General features: G+C 37.6%; 1 protein-coding gene across 1 annotated transcript in view; it reads right to left on the reverse strand.

The window, feature by feature from the left end:
• The window catches only part of LOC117403241 (kinesin-like protein KIF3C), a 75,005-nt gene that overhangs the window by 18,630 nt on the left and 37,043 nt on the right, over positions 1-19,332 (reverse strand). The window contains exons 2-3 of the mRNA XM_034005243.3: positions 8,520-8,621; positions 5,134-5,256 (exon numbers count right to left, since the gene is read on the reverse strand). Coding sequence (XP_033861134.2) covers positions 5,134-5,256; positions 8,520-8,621 — 225 coding nt within the window. The remainder of the gene's footprint in view (positions 1-5,133; positions 5,257-8,519; positions 8,622-19,332) is intronic.

A 19,332-nucleotide genomic window follows, 5' to 3' on the forward strand; every position in this document is an offset into this window, starting at 1 on the left:
GTAAACAAATGCTTTATAACTGTAATGAGTGCAAAGAAGGCTTTTCTTGATTATCAAGTGTATTTTTTTTTATATATTCAGATAAAACTGAGTATGATTGTGGGATAATACTCCTGTAAGGTTTGTTTCCACACATGGGTTATAGTTTTAGCTGTTATCTGCTTAGTTAGCTGCACAGGGTAATATCGACCCTAACAAATCTATACTCAGCTGCACGAATGATGGGATCTACTGCACATCATGCGAACAGACAGTGAGTCTTCAATTACTATAACTAAACTTACTGTACCATCAAGCAAACATCTAAGGTTCACATTTGTTTCAGCAATCCGGCAGTCATTCTTTAAATGTTAGTCCGATATTGCAATATTAATAACTACTATAGTTTATTTTGTAACAAAATAAGTTATGTAGTTCTTCTCCATATGGATTATGAGCTTCTGAGGTAAGATTAGTAAATGTGTCAGACTGCCATTATCTCTCAGCATACCATTAAGAATTGTGCAGCTTTTATCAGCTTTGTTCCTCATATCCCTGTAAGTCTAACTTCACACAACAGTGCCTCTAAACAGGAGATTAAATATTCACCTTCTTCTTTTTTCAAAGTTCAGATTCAGTTCTGTAATTTGGATGTGCTCAGGAGGGATACAGCCAAATCAAAATAACAAAAGCTATATTTTACCTTACTGATCGCACCTTTGGGAATAGAAATATTCAGAAAAGTTTTGAGAATGTGGGCTTCTATATGGGCTAAACTGTACGTAGGGTACAGGTTATTGTTTGTTACGTGGAAAATCCCCACTGCATATGTTGAAACTAGCAGGAAATCGAGATCTGTATTTCTGTATTAGAAATTCTTGTCTAATAGGAGCAAAAATAGATTAACTATTTGCCTAACATCATTACACCACTATGGCCCTCCTCTCCAGTCCAGTATTTACTATATATATTTACTATATATATTGTTTAAAATATAGCTTGCTGTAATCCATAACTTCAAGCATTAACTAGTTTCTTTTAGGCCACAAATGGCCTAAAAAAATAGAAATTTTCTTCTGAAAATAACATTATGCTGAATGGCATAGTGATGTCAAAAAAGCAATCGTGGAGGCCAATATATACTCATGCCTACCTAAATATATTAAAAAAAAAAAAAAAAAAAAAAAAAATGTTGGTGGGGTATTTGTTGCCTGTTGTTCCCCACTCAGACTGCTTGCATATTAAATATTCTGAAGTATTCTGAATTATTTTTGGCAGTCAAAGCGAGATTTACTTGTCGTCAGCGGTTTTGAATCCAAGACCTTTCTATAATGAGCAAAATTAACTCTCTTCATTATATCATAGAAATTAATGAAACCTTGGCAGCCGAAGCGAGCATTTCATTTAAATTAGAAAAGTTGTCTACAGTATCAGTTCTTATCAGGCAGTGTGGCGGAGTGTCCCACCCCTTTGTTTGTTATTTATTTATATTATGATTTATGTTTTATATTACGGCGAAAGCCAATTGTTATTTGTTATTGTTTTGTATTTAAAACCTTGTGAGGATGCGTGACTGATCATTTACTGATTATTTAACTAGCTGACAGTCACGCATCCTTACAAAACTCGTGCAGACTGTGGCCGAGGGGTAATAAGATAATTAATAGCTAGTTAACCCCTCGGCCAGAATATAAAAACCTCCAGCTGTCCGTGCTAAAGGGGGAGAGTGTACAGAGGAGAGTGTATTAAGAGTGAGAGCGGAGAGAGCGAGGAGAGAGAAAATGAAACCTAAAACTAAAAACAACTGCCCTTTTTGTTTCTGTCTTGTTTGTTTAAATCTTTTGATTTTGTTTATTATTTAATAAAAGAAGCTGAACGCCGTAGCGTTTCAGCTCTCACCCGCTACTTCCTGAATCTGTGTTTCTGGTCTGACGTCATCACTGAAGCCATCCTGTTCACAGGCAGGTACCGACTTTAATTGAGATGATGTTTGAGAGCCAAAAATGACTTCATGTGGTGAATTTGGAAAAGTGCTTACAGTGGAGTTTCATATTAATTAAAACACTAGCCTTGGCAAATAAACAGAAGTCTGGCTTAGTCCAAGAATTGCACAGTTAAATAAGGCTATTATATTTAACATGTTCATTATAGATTAAATTTAAATGGAAATAACTGAACTGAACACTGTATTCCTAGTACTTTTATTCAAAGGCTTGTGATAAACCCATACAGACTTTGTCCAATATTTTGTTAACAGACCTGTATATGAAAGTAAACTAATGTGAAAAGTTGATGAGATATGCTGCTCAGAAGGAATATATAGTAGACCCAGGTTAATACAATCACACAGAAAGTTGATGTTATATATAAAACGGTATCTCTTTTAATACACATATAAACAAAGAGTTGACCGGATCCTTCTAGAAAATATCATTAACTCAAAAATAAGAACTGTCAAGGCAGATTGATGATCAGATTTAATTGGGACTCCTGATGTATTCAATTGAGGAAAAATCCTATATAAGCCCAGAGCATACCATTGATCTTGATCTTGCAAGCTAACATGGTCCATGCTCTGAGGGTTTCTGAAAAACCGATTGCTGTTTGGTCCGAAGTTATTAGTCTTTGCCTTTTGAAGACAGTTTTTTATTTTTCATATATCCTACACACTTCCATATACTGGAAGGTAAGCATATATTTGAATGTATATCTCTTTTATACTGGATGCATTGCTATACATTATGTGTTAGTTTTAAGAGAGTGGTGTAATGAATGTTATAAGACATAGCAGTGGGTGTTTTAGCTTTTTGCATGACTAGCCTAAGGGCTAAGCATATAATTAACCATATCTGTATTACTGTATTGAAGTACTAATGCTGTTAAACCTGTAAAATCACTGGATCGCCCAGATTGCTTATTACTTGGGATTTACGGTGGTGTGCGCAACCAACCAATCCAATTTTTAAACCATTTAATAAACTGAAAAGAGCACTACTACTGCTCTGATTTGTTAAAACTTCAAATTAAATGAGTCTGTGTCATTTTCTTGATTATTAAAAAGTTGTCTGGACATATAGCATGCCCAGTGCATGAACAAAACCATTTACAGGAGTTTAAAACATCTCTGTCCTCCTTAAACGTCTCCCCTGAGTTTAAGAGTGTGCTCACAGCATATATATATATATATATATATATATATATATATATATATATATATATATATATATATATATACAGACGTGCTCAAATTTGTTGGTACCCTTACAGCTCATTGAAATAATGCTTCATTCCTCCTGAAAAGTGATGAAATTAAAAGCTATTTTATCATGTATACTTGCATGTCTTTGGTATGTCATAGAATAAAGCAAAGAAGCTGTGAAAAGAGATGAATTATTGCTTATTCTACAAAGATATTCTAAAATGGCCTGGACACATTTGTTGGTACCCCTTAGAAAAGATAATAAATAATTGGATTATAGTGATATTTCAAACGAATTAGTTTCTTTAATTAGTATCACACCTGTCTCCAATCTTGTAATCAGTTATTCAGCCTATTTAAATGGAGAAAAGTAGTCACTGTGCTGTTTGGTATCATTGTGTGCACCACACTGAACATGGACCAGAGAAAGCAAAGGAGAGAGTTCTCTGAGGAGATCAGAAAGAAAATAATAGACAAGCATGGTAAAGGTAAAGGCTACAAGACCATCTAAAAGCAGCTTGATGTTCCTGTGACAACAGTTGCAAATATTATTAAGAAGTTTAAGGTCCATGGAACTGTAGCCAACCTCCCTGGGCGCGGCCGCAAGAGGAAAATCGACCCCAGATTGAACAGAAGGATAGTGCGAATGGTAGAAAAAGAACCAAGGATAACTGCCAAAGAGATACAAGCTGAACTCCAAGGTGAAGGTACGTCAGTTTCTGATCGCACCATCCGTCGCTTTTTGAGCGAAAGTGGGCTCCATGAAAGAAGATCCAGGAGGACTCCACTTTTGACAGAAAAACATAAAAAAGCCAGACTAGAATTTGCTAAAATGCATATTGACAAGCCACAATCCTTCTGGGAGAATGTCCTTTGGACAGATGAGTCAAAACTGGAGCTTTTTGGCAAGTCACATCAGCTCTATGTTCACAGACGAAAAAATTAAGCTTTCAAAGAAAAGAACACCATACCTACAGTGAAACATGGAGGAGGCTCGGTTATGTTTTGAGGCTGCTTTGCTGCGCCTGGCACAGGGTGCCTTGAATCTGTGCAGGGCACAATGAAATCCAGTGTCAGAAAGCTCTGTCTCAGTCGCAGGTCATGGGTCCTCCAACAGGATAATGACCCAAAACACACAGCTAAAAGCACCCAAGAATGGATAAGAACAAAACATTGGACTATTCTGAAGTGGCCTTCTATGAGTCCTGATCTGAATCCTATCGAACATCTATAGAAAGAGCTGAAACTTGCAGTCTGGAGAAGGCACCCATCAAACCTGAGACAGCTGGAGCAGTTTGCTCAGGAAGAGTGGGCCAGACTACCTGTTAACAGGTGCAGAAGTCTTATTGAGAGCTACAGAAAATGTTTGATTGCAGTGATTGCCTTTAAAGGTTGTGCAACAAAATATTAGGTTAGCGGTCCCATCATTTTTGTCCATGCCATTTTCATTTGTTTTATTATTTACAATATTATGTTGAATAAAAAATCAAAAGCAAAGTCTGATTTCTATTAAATATGGAATAAACAATGGTGGATGCCAATTACTTTTGTCAGTTTCAAGTTATTTCAGAGAAAATTGTGCATTCTTCGTTTTTTGTGGAGGGGTACCAACAAATTTGTGCACGTCTGTATATATAAAAAGAGTATGTGGCAATTTTGACAGAACGATATCAATATCATATCAAAATATTGATATTGTGCCCAACCCTAGTAAATACATGTATACTTACACATAATTATAATGTTATTATGCACAGTTACAATGTACTTATTGTGTAAATCTTTTTGCACGATAATATGTGAGAATAGAACTGCATCAGAAAAGGGTTAGGGTTAGGGAAGTTAGGGTTAGGGTTAAGATTAGGGTTATATCTTGCAAAAATATTTTCTACATTGTGTATATGTGTGTTCAACCCCCCATCTATAGCCCAAGACACGGTTGTTGTTTGGCTCACCTTTTTCAGTTTCTTGGTTTTGATCTCGACCTCCTGCTGCAGAGAGGAGTAGGTCTCCCTGAGCTCCACTGTCTCTTCATCCTGCGCCAGCACCTGCTGCTGGATCTCCCTCTCGCGCTGCTTCTGTTCAGAAAAAAGCCCGGAGAGAGGGAGTTGGAGTGGAGCGAGAGAGAGAGAAAAATCTCATTCCTGATACTACCCCACCATAAAATAGAAGCTCGATATCCTACCGGTCTCTTTACACAAAACTTACCCTGCTCGAAAAATGTTAGCATGTGTCGTACATGAGAACAAACCCTCTTTTGAAACATTCAAGACAAGTGTCATTAATACAGCACCAATCAGAATTTCTTTATCTTCAACTGGTACAAAAAATACCATACATGAATACCCCCTGCCCCCCACCCAAGAAAAAAAAAAAGTTTAGGAATAAATATACAAAATTAATATTAAAGCATTTGAAACCATTTTTCACCAAACAAAGTTATGTTTAAAACTGTGCCTACTGAATAATCTTGCTTTCATCTCATATTTGAGAAACTTCATTAGCAGTGTTACACGTCTCCAAATCCATCAATAAAGTGAGACTCAGAGTTTCGTGGAAAGTAGACACAGGGTTGATGGAGTCTGTGTTCCAAGACTTGTAAGAGGGTAGCAGATAAAGCACACACACAAATGGTAATAACGTCAAAAGCCTGCTGAGATTTAATGCTTAAAACATTTTAGCATTTTTTTGCATGAACAGTCTAGGATTACTGTAGAGGAGGAAAGTAATTCAAAGGCAAAGGCTGGCAAAACATATTAGAACTGCCAGTGCTAATCTCGAAATTGTCAATAGCCTCCCCAGATTCTTTGCATACACTGTCTACACAATAAGAGGTCCTTGTGTCTGAAAATATTGTCACAGTAATTAAATGGAAGTTTTAAATCATGCTCAGCTACTACATCAAATGTGAAAGTGATTTGGAATTTTAAAAGTATTATTACAATAAATACACCAACGCAGGCCCAATTTTATTTTTTAAGATAATTTTTTTTTTTTTAAGATAAATCCCTTAAAACTGAAGACTTATTTATTTCAGTTACCTTCCACTTGGCTTGATAACTCGACCCCATTGGCTGTGAACAAACTGAACTACACCACCCACTCGATATATCGCGGGTGTCGGGGCCCAATACAAATCCGTTATATATCAAGGGCCGCGATCTAGAAAGAGACCCATAGAAAAACAAATAGGCTTATAACAAATACTGTACAACCACTCCCTCGTTTTATCAGGGGTGTCTGGGTCCCGTATAAATCCTCTATGCAAACCGGTTTTTCTCATTTTTCGTATAAAAAGCAGCACACTGTTTAATTTCATGAATCTTAGTCTCCTTTCTCAAATGCCCAAACCGCTGCATTGAAAGAATCCATTCCCAACATAGGAGGCTTGTTGCTAGGGAGCCGACATCACTGCCCTGTGACTTTTGCTAGTGCATTGCTTAAAAAACCGCTTAGATATTTAATTTGCTTTGTGTTGTTGTGCAATGCGTGTGTATATGATAACAGTACGATATTAATGCTTTGTTTTTAATTGTTCTGTATATTTTAGTTTGTGATGTGCAGTACAAAATAAAACAAATAGTAATTCTAAGTGAAATTGTCTATGTATAGTGCAGCTAAGGCATGCGCAGTTAGACTGTAAAAATGGGGAGCCAACTTCAGGACCGCAATATATCTGAATCCGCAGTATAGCGAGGGGCGATATAAAGAGGGGTGGGTGTATTACATTTAGGATTGCTTAAAAGTCTGGATGCTTCAATTGCACAACATCATGTTCTTTCAGTTGTCAGCTCAGGGACATGTTATACAAAGGATCATTCAATTCTTTCGGGAAACCAGTGGAACACAATTTGAACTGGCATATATAGTTATGCTTGCTGGCATTCTCTCACAGAATGCATATGTCTCCTGGATGTTGAGACACACATATTCTACCTTCTTATCTTAGAGGGTGCTCCTTAGTTCCAGGTCAGAGTTGGGGCAAAATTTTGTCAAGAAACAGAATATGTCAAACTTCTTTAAGACATTGTGAAAAGGCATATTTTCTTAGAGGATTTTTTAAAAAAACTGTACTGCATAAAACTAGAAACTGGAAAACTAGAAGCTAGAAACAAAGTAGTTACATGACAGAAGTACCATTACTGTTATGGGTAGCTTATTTTACAGTATATACCGATAATATTTTTAAATAATTAAAGCATGAGTCCGGATTCTCTGACCCATTAGCTAAATAAATGACCTCACGTACTGTGGCAATGCCATTGTTTTATCAGCAGACCTTGGGAGTTATGACTCTACTAACACACTACATTTTGTATTTATTGTTATTGCCACAATATTGTTAATTGCTCTCATGTATTTTTACTTAATTTTGCTACCTTGTTACTTGTTCTGTAACACCAGGTGTGTCCAATACTTGCTGGAGGATAGTATATAAGGAATAGGAAGTTATTTGTTATATACATCATACACAACCAATAACATTAATAGTTTTTTTTTTTTTAGTTTTTTTTTTTACGGGTTCCAATAGAGTAATTTCATAACCCCATCTTGACCTGTGACCTGTAGGCCTGGGCAACACTAGCATCACTAGGAGAACTAGGTTGCAGTTTGATGTCCTACATAGTTTCATTGGGGTCAAGATGCTATCATGAAAAAAATGCAGATTTAAAAAATTGGGATTGACTGTCTTTTCAGGCCAATCTCATGAAGTTTAATGGCCATGGCCACCAACAGATACACACACATATGGAAGGAAGTAAATTGTTGCTGCTTGCAGTTCAAATCATATTAAAAACAGGGTGAAGGTCCCATTCATATCAATTGACTGTTAGAGGTGTATCTTTAATCAATGTGGATAAAAACAAGCAAGTCTTAATTACCTGCTGTTCTGGAAGCCTGACAGAAGCTATTACTATCAGTAAACAGTGTATGCTCTGCCAAGTGCCCAAACCTTCTCATTACATTGCAAAGGATGAGAACTGCACAAACTGCTTTAGCGATTAACATAATGAGAAGTAGGAACTTGGAATTTAACAATTCAGCATAAAGGCTTTTAGAACTGTTTTCTTTTATATGAAACAAGAAGCATGGCAGAGTGGTTTTAAATAAACCAGTCTGAATTCATTGCAGCAGTGGTGAGTTGAAGTAATTGCAGCTACATAGGCCTCAAATGTCAGTTTTTTTAAGAAACACATTTTATAGCAAACATGTATTTTCATTTTAAAACAGACATCTGGTACTAGACTGTTCTCAGTTTGCTGGCCTTGCATTCCAGGAAGTGCTTTACTGTACTGTTTTGTATAGAGGAGCTGAAGGAGTTGAAATAGGAGTTGCTAACCTGCTCAGCAATCTCCTGTCTCTTCAGTTCTAACATCTTCTGTTGTTCGTTGGTGTGATCCATGATGTTCTTCCCTCCCACTAGAAGCTTGCTTTCCATAGCCTGGGTTTAGAAAAAACAAAAGTGTAAAAAAACAAAACATCAATAAAGACTAAAGGCAATACTTTATTGGAGCAGGCCACATAATCATTTCATAAACACTATTTCTAAATAGTGGCAGATCATAATATCATCAACATAGTATTTATAAACCTGATTGTTAAAATTGATCTATTAATCACGTCTGAGGAAAACTCCAGCTAGATTATTAGTTAAAGAGCAATGCTATTTACCACCACGTTTTCGATTGTTAATAAAGTAATATTTTTTTCATTAAGGTATACTAGTGATTATATTGTATTTCTGCCAGCTGGATCTCTTTTGGTGCAACCAGTGACCACTGTAAATACAGACAAAATACTGGTATGTTGAATTAGCCTTTTAAAAATGGAAGCTCTTTGTTCAAAGTGAAAGTAATGCACACAAATTGGATGGAAAAAGCTTATTATTATAATTTCTGTATTCTGCTCTGGCAAATGCTTGAGTAATAGTGTCTACATTTCACAGGTGTAACACTGTCCACTGCACCTTTTCATTATCCTTAGGTTACCCTTACAAGCATGTCCTAGGAACCTGCATTGGCTAACATAAAAAAACCAACTGAGATGAGTCATCTCATTTCTGAGGGTGACCTAATATACAGTAGTTAGATGACACCCCCCCAAAGCCTGAATGCAACTGTGGCAGGGTAGATGGATTCCCTGCACTGAAAATATCCCCTCCCACCAGCATTGAGGACAGGGGGGAACTGTCCACCCAGCAGGCGCTGGCAACTACAGGGTTCACATTCTGTAGGAGTCGGCTGCTAGGAGGCTGGTGGAGGGGAACGAGGTACATCTGGTTCCAAGCCCAGGTAATCGGGCGTGGGGCGGGTAACCCGACTTGCTTAAATGCACATTCACTGTAAACAAGTCAACAAAGTAAATCAATTTTACTGACAATTTAATAGTTGAAATTAAACTGTATGTTCTCAAAGAATTAGATTAAATATACTGACTATACAGTCAGCCAATAAGCCCGCTAGGAATGTATTCACTTGTTATTTATTTTTATTAATTCAAATTATTGTAATGGAATGTATTCATTTAGATAGCATTAAGTTGTACTTTTCTGATAACCAGAGAGGTGGACGATTGGATGTTCATATTGATTTGAATGTGTAATATAAACAGTAGACAAAAGTCTTGTTAGCAAGGAATCTGATTTAGGATTGATTCAGTGGAAATAAGAACCAGTCCAGACAACGTAGTGTTAAAAACCTACATAAATAAAAACTATTTTCTCTTCCCATGAATTATTTTCTGCTGGGAGTAATCTGCTTCCACACTGCATCTCCAGACATTTCTTCAAAGAGGACTCCATCGATTTCTGTCTGGTCTTTTTGTGAGCAAGGGGATAATATATGTGCTGCTGTAATGAACATGATCTGAGAAAGCAGCTGGGTTTAATTCAGCCTGTCTGAATAAACAGGTTCTAGGCATTTTTACATCAGCCACAACAAAACACAGTCAGGAGCAAGTCTTCCAAAGTAACCAAAAAAATGAAAATTTTAATGAAAGCATTTATCATTATGCAGAGTATATTATAGGCAACATGAAGTACATGTATAAAGGATGACATCAATCAATGACGTCATCGTTTACTTTTGCCCATAACGACTGTTTCAATTTTTTTGTGTCATTTTATAGTGTCTCCCAATGTATCAAACTGATTTTGCCATATCACATTTACCAAAACTAAAGGATTACAATAGATCTAGGAGCTTGGATGCCCTCTAAAACTGACGAGAGAGTTTTTATAAAATGATATAGCCTATAATCCTTAGAAATAAATTAAACACTTTTAAAAATGTACTTTATTACAGTGATCAGGATTTGATGTTGCAGTTTACAACAAAGGCAAAAGTAATGAAAGACTATTCACAAGCAAATGTTACTTACTTTTTTTAATGAGTGTTTTATTTGAGATAATAACAATATTTTAATAATATTTCAAAAGAACGCTTTTCAATGGGTCTCATGCAAAGTACTACAGTAACCGAGCACAACCCTTCTCAGCACCTGTCATGTGACAAGGTCAGATTACAAGGTGGTCTGGCGTCAGGGATGATTATGAAGGCAACCCAACTAAGAGTCCTTGGCTTGTTCACAGCAGCGTCCTCCTTCAACACAGTTTTCCAGGTGGCTACAGGTGAGTATTATGCCGGATCACACATGGCTCAGCAACACTTCACACCTAACATCTTCAGAATCCCAACCCTTAGCTCTCATTAATAGGCCGTGCTGGTTTTAAATGCTGTATACAGTACATTACAGTACTTAAATTACACACGACAATTTGTTAGTTTTTGAAAGGTGTAATGATGCGTATCACAAGTATGTATCCTTCAGCAATACTCATCTCACCATCTGCTAAGTACCTGAACAAACAGCTGCAAACCATTCAAAAAATGGTTAAACCTCTGAAGACGAATTATTCAGATCAGTAGAATTCCCCACACAAAAAGCAGAACAAGCAAAACTTCAGTATAGAGCACTGTAGCAGTTCTACTAGTTACTAGGATAAGCAGAAAGACACTTTAAAAAAGGGATCATTCAAAAATATATTTCTCCACTAGTTCACCCTTTTAAAAGTTTACCATGGTAAATATGCAGTCATTTTGAAGTTCTCATGATTTTTCTATGCTAAGTGTTTAATGCTTTACCATTCATGGTTGCTATTTGCCACTGTTGCCTGTGCTTTACAATGTTTTCACAATACTTGTACTGTGCTTTAATATGCTTCACTTCATTTATTAAGTTCCACAGTCACATCTCTTCTAAACTGGGAGCTGAGTAACCTTGTCACTGCAGCTGAAATAAAACATATCCTGCATACTTCTGTATTACATACACATTGCTATCAGTCAGCTTACCCAGACAGGCACACCATTCTGGATCAGACTGAAGAAATGCACAGGGGGCAATGAGTTTAGTTTTCTTTAGACTTCCTGACTTAACCATTTGAGCAGAGCACTTCTTATCTTCTGAGGTTCTCATTTTGGGACTCCAGATAGTTATATCTACATTTAAATACTTGACACTGTGTATCAGACGGGCCAGTAAAACATTTCAGCATTGTGATGAAGTTTGTTTATTGGGGTAAAATATACTTGGTTGGTGATCTTTCTTTGTGCTTCGAATTCTGCTTACTTAATTGGCCTTTGTGCCTTTCTGATTGGTAACATGTGTTCCCTGTTGGTGGTGTCTTATCATAGAAATATAAGTGTTTTTGTATTCAAAGACCATGTATAATACTGTGACAGAGATCGAATGATTTTTGGTGTTAGATCTCCCTCCCAACCTGCGAGGCAGCTGCATAAAGGGAACAGAATACCCTGGACTAAATGGCATGACAGTTTATTCCCAGGGTTAGGTGGAAGTCGGCCATTTAGAAAAGAGGCAAAGCTACGGTATACAAACTCAATGACCCGGACGGGAAACGGCGTAGCATCCGCAGACTGGAGGTGCGGATGCACTCGTTGACCTAGGGGTCATGGGTGACATTATAAAAAGGGGATGTAGTGATGTGATCTGTTCCTTTGTGAATGGTTACGTTAAATGACCAGAAGGAGAACCTGTGCTGTGAAACGTGAGTTTTGTTTGTTTTTGTTTGTCATTAATAATACTGTTTGTAATTATTTGGACGGCTAACACAATCCGGAGCTATTGCCAAAGGCCAGCACTAAACCCGGATCAACATCACAGCACTAAAGAACTGTATTCACCACGAGCACTAGAGCACGCACTGTGGACTGGTGTTTGTGTTTGTGTATGTGTTACGGGTGGGTGAACTGAAACGGGACTCTTATTATTTCGGGGCAAACTCGCAGATTATAAATAAGCAATACACACCGCTGTATTGCTTCAATAACATTGTTATTGTTTATTGCTGTTAGCCACCAGGCATTGGATTGTACAATTAAACCTTCATTGCACCTGGATTATCATTGTTTGTCTGATTATCGATCACCTGCACCTGCACACTGTTAACCACTTTGCCACAAATACAAACCACAATCACTAATGCATACTGAACTCACACTGAACCAGTGACTCTTTTAACAGGTGTGTTATTGGATATCTTTAAAGTCTTGTCTACAAGCCTGAGACCACAGTGTCTCCCATACATCAGCTGCAATATCAGCAGACAAATACAACTAAATAGTTCACAATATTGTATAATTTCGGAATTTCTGCAGGACAAAATCAAGTATTACAATCAAGAAATGTAGTGCCCAGTTCAATATTGTATCTGCTCTTGGGGAAACTATGTCTGAGATATACTGTACGTGGCCCATGTTTTGTGTTACTGATGTAAATACTGTATAAAAATCAAGAACAGTTTAACATTAAAGAACCCAACTGTAATTATATTTGTTAAGATTCTGCAAAACTAACACTGATATCATAGACACAGATACCAGAAGATTTAGTGACCTAATTTTATGGTTTTAAATCCAATTAGGCATATATTTATTTCCTTGTTTTCTGTGAATAAAATATGTTATTATTTTTTAAATTGTATGTATATCCCGATAATACATTAATTAGTTCAGAACAAAAATAATTTCTATAATACATTTTACATTTTGCATGTGAGTGTATATAATACAGTGGTGTAAGGCCATATCTCATTGATTAAATCATTTGGTCACTCCCTTATTACTGTTCATAAGTTAAAACAATATGTATGTAAATACATTTTTGTATAACTAAATCATTAATCTAATGGGTAATCTTTGTTATATATATATATATATATATATATATATATATATATATATATATATACTGTATACTCCTTTACATACTCCATTATATACTTCATTATACTGTATGCTCTCTCTGTTGCAGAATGGTGAATTAATCTGATAGAAGTAGTATATAAAAAAATAGGATATGGCAGCAGTGACAAACCTAATCTTTTTACAAAAGGTTGGTCAAAGGCATATATTTATTTCCTGTTGTCTACATATTACATGTAAAGCCCAAGACATCCCTGCCTTGACTGCAGAACAATAGTCAATGTGCTAAATATACAAGAAAGCTTTTATGTAAAGGGCCATTCACCTCAGGGGCCTGAGATCAAATAGAACTCAGATCAGAGGAAGGCTAGGACAATTCTGACAGTTCTGCATCTGACAAGTAGAGGTAAGGGTCCCTCAGCCTGCCAGACTAGCCTCTAGTGTGACTTCAAACATATCGGAAACTGGCACTAGACTTCCAGCAATTCAGCACAGCAGTCTGTCACCTGATGAAAACAGGCTACTGACTGATCTGTAAGCCGGAACTAGCCAGTTATCCCTTGAAAGCCCATGATGACTCAAAGACTCTAAAACTGCCCCCTAGACAACAACAAGGCAAGGATTTACTGTTCCTTTAAACAACCATTTCGGTAGCATTGCGAGTCAGAACACGTTATTGTATGATTATTATTTTTCTTCTATTTTTGGTTTCTAATTTTCTAACTTATTTACCTTTACACAAAGGGTAATATCGGTTATAGCCAATCTAACAGTGGCATTACTTTAGAACTGAGAGTAAAACCACGAAACACACACATTGTTTAATAGGGGACATGCCATTACAGGACTTCCAAAAGCAATGGCTGCAGGCCTTATTTTGAGGACCACTGTCCAAAACAATTCACTGAGAACATATTGTTACAGGTATACTGAATTGTTCATTGTAATGAGTTTCCCTTTTTTAGAAATCTTACGTTATAATTACATTTTCCAATTTGTGTTAGTTTTTGCTAAGATAAGTGTTTCATTTTGACTGTTCATTTTAGTACCAGAGTTGCTTGCTTCCCATTACAATGACTAACATTTTCATATAAAATTATTCTAACATCTAGGACCACCTTAGGCAGTAACAAACACCCACACTATAACTCTCAGTCCAATTGCATTAGGATGCAGTTTTGTTTTAAACCTGTCCGTCAGCTTCTGTAACATTACTTATACATGGCTGTGCAAGGTGATGACTCCTCAGTGCTATTAGTGCATAACAATATGAGATTTACAGCAAGTCTACAATTCCAAGTGGAATAACAAAATGCAGCGGTCTTCTGCTGGGCTCATAGTTAGGATACGATAACATTTTCTACATGCATTGGACTGATTAGAAAGCAACACTCAACAAATGAATCTTGTTTGTTTTCATCAGTGGCAAAAAAACAGCATGGTTTCAATAGGAATTGTGCAAGACTGGACTAAATACACCTGTGGATTGTATTGCACAAATAGAGCATTTAGCAAGCCAAATTAAAGAAGTGCTAACCAAGGATTTACAAAGCCATTTCAACATGATTTGTCAGTGATGGCAACATTATCACTGGTACCCTCATCTTTGTACACCCAAGATAATAGGACCCATGTTCCTAATGTTGATAGGTCAGAAAATACATTTTTCCATGAATATGACTCGGGAGAGAACTTAGTACCCTGGGACAATTGACCATTTAGAAGCTTCCTTAAAGCATATAGGCTGGAATTAAATCATTTTAGTCATTTAGAAGAAAGGGTATTACTGGAAGTGCTATATGTTATCAGATTGTTAATATAAAAGTGTAACAGCTCTTAAGTTAAAGACTTTTTTTCTAAGGTTTCTTATGAAGGCAGCAGACTATTTACTCCTGTCTTATAAGTGAAAACTGCCAATCCAACCCAGCTCAGACTTACTTTAATTCAACACACACTGTGCGACTACAGTATACAATGTTGAAAAAAAATGAAGTGCAGACGGCTCAGTAGTTACAATTGTAACTCTTTTAATTATTATGGTAAAATGAGTAACTGAGTCATTTCCATAAGACCTCAGAAATGTACTGCTGTTTTGAGAGGTGTCCTTATCCAGAAGAAAAAGTGTATATAGATGTGTCAGCAAACATTGTGGCAGGGTGTGGAATGAAAAGCCTTTAAAAAGGATGATTGAAGAGTTTTAGATTACTGATACAGAAATGCTACCAATCACAGTTTAAAGTAGTTAAGATACATGGTTGCATTGTTTTGTAGAGCTGAACCATTCACCATGACCAAAAGCCAGGACAAATCATGTTGAAAAGTGACTGCTTACAATTAGAAAGACAAATGCAATCATGAAATACTGTATGCGTTTTAACTGTTGTAGTTTCTTGGTCAGCTCCTCTTAAAATAAGAAACCTACAAAAGATAACTGCCTCAAACCATTAATATGTGAGGTTTACAAAACATTTCTGTTAAAGAAAATTATTGAAAGTGTGTCGATGACCGTGACAGCACTGTATTTAGGAACACTTATTAGCACTTAAAATTATAAAACCTAATTAGTTTTAACCAGGCTTTCTCAAAGTGCTTTTAATTACACATAATCATGCACTTGGGTATTTTTTCTTCATTTAAAATTGTGTGACTTATACAGTGTTTCTGCACTTCAGTTTTGTTGAATATCTATGGAGTCTACTGTCTGTACAACCCTGAGAAAATGATATACAGTTCAGCTGCCTGTTGCGAATATGTGGGGGAAGATTATTTCCCTTTGTCCCAGCACTGGAGTCTATAAGGGGGAAGATTCTTTCCCTTTGTTCCAGCACTGGAGTCTATGAGGGGGAAGATTCTTTCCCATTGTTCCAGCACTGGAGTCTATAAGGGGGAAGATTCTTTCCCTTTGTTCCAGCACTGGAGTCTATAAGGGGGAAGATTCTTTCCCTTTGTCCCAGCACTGGAGTCTATAAGGGGGAAGATTCTTTCCCTTTGTTCCAGCACTGGAGTCTATAAGGGGGAAGATTCTTTCCCTTTGTTCCAGCACTGGAGTCTATGAGGGGGAAGATTCTTTCCCTTTGTTCCAGCACTGGAGTCTATGAGGGGGAAGATTCTTTCCCTTTGTCCCAGCACTGGAGTCTATAAGGGGGAAGATTCTTTCCCTTTGTTCCAGCACTGGAGTCTATGAGGGGGAAGATTCTTTCCCTTTGTCCCAGCACTGGAGTCTATAAGGGGGAAGATTATTTCCCTTTGTTCCAGCACTGGAGTCTATGAGGGGGAAGATTCTTTCCCTTTGTCCCAGCACTGGAGTCTATAAGGGGTAAGATTATTTCCCTTTGTCCCAGCACTGGAGTCTATAAGGGGGAAGATTATTTCCCTTTGTCCCAGCACTGGAGTCTATAAGGGGGAAGATTATTTCCCTTTGTCCCAGCACTGGAGTCTATAAGGGGGAAGATTATTTTCCTTTGTCCCAGCACTGGAGTCTATAAGGGGGAAGATTATTTCCCTTTGTCCCAGCACTGGAGTCTATAAGGGGGAAGATTCTTTCCCTTTGTCCCAGCACTGGAGTCTATAAGGGGGAAGATTCTTTCCCTTTGTCCCAGCACTGGAGTCTATGAGGGGGAAGATTATTTCCCTTTGTCCCAGCACTGCAGTCTATGAGGGGGAAGAGTCTTTCCCTTTGTCCCAGCACTGGAGTCTATGAGGGGGAAGATTCTTTCCCTTTGTCCCAGCACTGGAGTCTATGAGGGGGAAGATTCTTTCCCTTTGTCCCAGCACTGGAGTCTATGAGGGGGAAGATTCTTTCCCTTTGTCCCAGCACTGGAGTCTATGAGGGGGAAGATTCTTTCCCTTTGTCCCAGCACTGGAGTCTATGAGGGGGAAGATTCTTTCCCTTTGTCCCAGCACTGGAGTCTATGAGGGGGAAGATTCTTTCCCTTTGTCCCAGCACTGGAGTCTATGAGGGGGAAGATTCTTTCCCTTTGTCCCAGCACTGGAGTCTATGAGGGGGAAGATTCTTTCCCTTTGTCCCAGCACTGGAGTCTATGAGGGGGAAGATTCTTTCCCTTTGTCCCAGCACTGGAGTCTATGAGGGGGAAGATTCTTTCCCTTTGTCCCAGCACTGGAGTCTATGAGGGGGAAGATTCTTTCCCGTTGTTCTAGCACTGGAGTCTATGAGGGGGAAGATTCTTTCCCGTTGTTCCAGCACTGGAGTCTATGAGGGGGAAGATTCTTTCCCTTTGTTCCAGCACTGGAGTCTATGAGGGGGAAGATTCTTTCCCGTTGTTCCAGCACTGGAGTCTATGAGGGGGAAGATTCTTTCCCTTTGTTCCAGCACTGGAGTCTATGAGGGGGAAGATTCTTTCCCGTTGTTCCAGCACTGGAGTCTATGAGGGGGAAGATTCTTTCCCGTTGTTCCAGCACTGGAGTCTATAAGGGGGAAGATTCTTTCCCTTTGTTCCAGCACTGGAGTCTATGAGGGGGAAGATTCTTTCCCTTTGTTCCAGCACTGGAGTCTATGAGGGGGAAGATTCTTTCCCGTTGTTCCAGCACTGGAGTCTATAAGGGGGAAGATTCTTTCCCTTTCGAACAAGATCAGGGAGTCCTGATTTATTACAATAAAAATACAGTAATAAATTAGGACCTGACAATCTCCCTTATGTGCAGCTGACAACATGTATCGGAAAGTGATAAATGGCATAATTTACAGGGGAGCTGTTTGTTAAATGGACTATTAGCAGCACTTCCCATGATCCTTGACAGACAAGAAAAGGCAATCCATTAAAGTATCAGCTAGAGGCAAATAATGAAACTCTGCAGGCAGAGATGTGCATGCCTTGTTATGTGTTGTAACTAAAGAAAGTGTTTGACTCACTTGCCGCACGACCTTGCAGGTAAGTCAGTTCTTACTGTACTGTGTGTCACTATCCCCCTTACCTGCATATGAAAGTGTGAACACTGTACAAGAGCCCACTGTGGCTAATGAGATGGGCTATGTGGCTAGAGAGTCTGACAGTCTAGAGAAGCGTGGACAAAACACACTGCAGCTGATACTGTCTTTTCAAACAAATGCAGTTTTAAAAGATAAATAGCTAATGGTAAGGCTTGTTAATATATAGTATCTCTTTAAGAATGGTGTGAACATGTTTTTTTCAGTCACTCATCATTCCGAATACATACTGTATGTGAACATCTTTTTTCAGTGTGATCTTTTTGTTAATTTTTTTCCCACCTTCTTATTTTGCATTTCAAACTTGTTTCTTGTGCAAATTGAATGCAAATAGTAACTACAGGCTGTCCAAGATACAGTACTATACTATGCAACTGTTTATTTACCAACATTATAAACCCCAGTTAATCTGTGAAGTTATAGATGAGCTGTGATGAATAGTCCATCATAAAATGTAAATTATAAATTCACATTATTCACAACTTTGCTGTGTTTGTGGACTTCCTGAAAGACTTTCTTCACTTTACTAAACAGAGTTATTAAAATATATGACACCAGTTAATTTCTAAATATAATCCCAAATGTGTTACTTTGCTATGGTGCTATATGCAAAATTAAATTAAGTTCATGGTACAGTCCATATTCCCAAAGCTTCCCAAATATTATTTAATGTATTCTTAGTATTCAAACAGTTTTTGGTTTCTTATGACAATCTAGAACAGTCTCATGAATAACAATAATTTTTTTCTCATAAGTACAGATAGAAAAAGAATCTTTCCATATGGAAAAAGAACACATGTATGGATTTATTTATTTATTTTTTGCCGGACTGGAAATTGATTCTCTGCTCTGGTTGTAGACCCAGAATCCAGCTGCAAGATAACAGAGCTTGGTAATACAATGCCTGATCTATCACAGCCTATTGAGACTTCCCTGTTTTCTTTCTGTTACCATGATGGATCTGGAAAGGATGTGTTTTCACA

This window comes from Acipenser ruthenus, chromosome 5 (genome assembly GCF_902713425.1).
Source record: "Acipenser ruthenus chromosome 5, fAciRut3.2 maternal haplotype, whole genome shotgun sequence".
NCBI classification, from domain to species: domain Eukaryota; kingdom Metazoa; phylum Chordata; class Actinopteri; order Acipenseriformes; family Acipenseridae; genus Acipenser; species Acipenser ruthenus.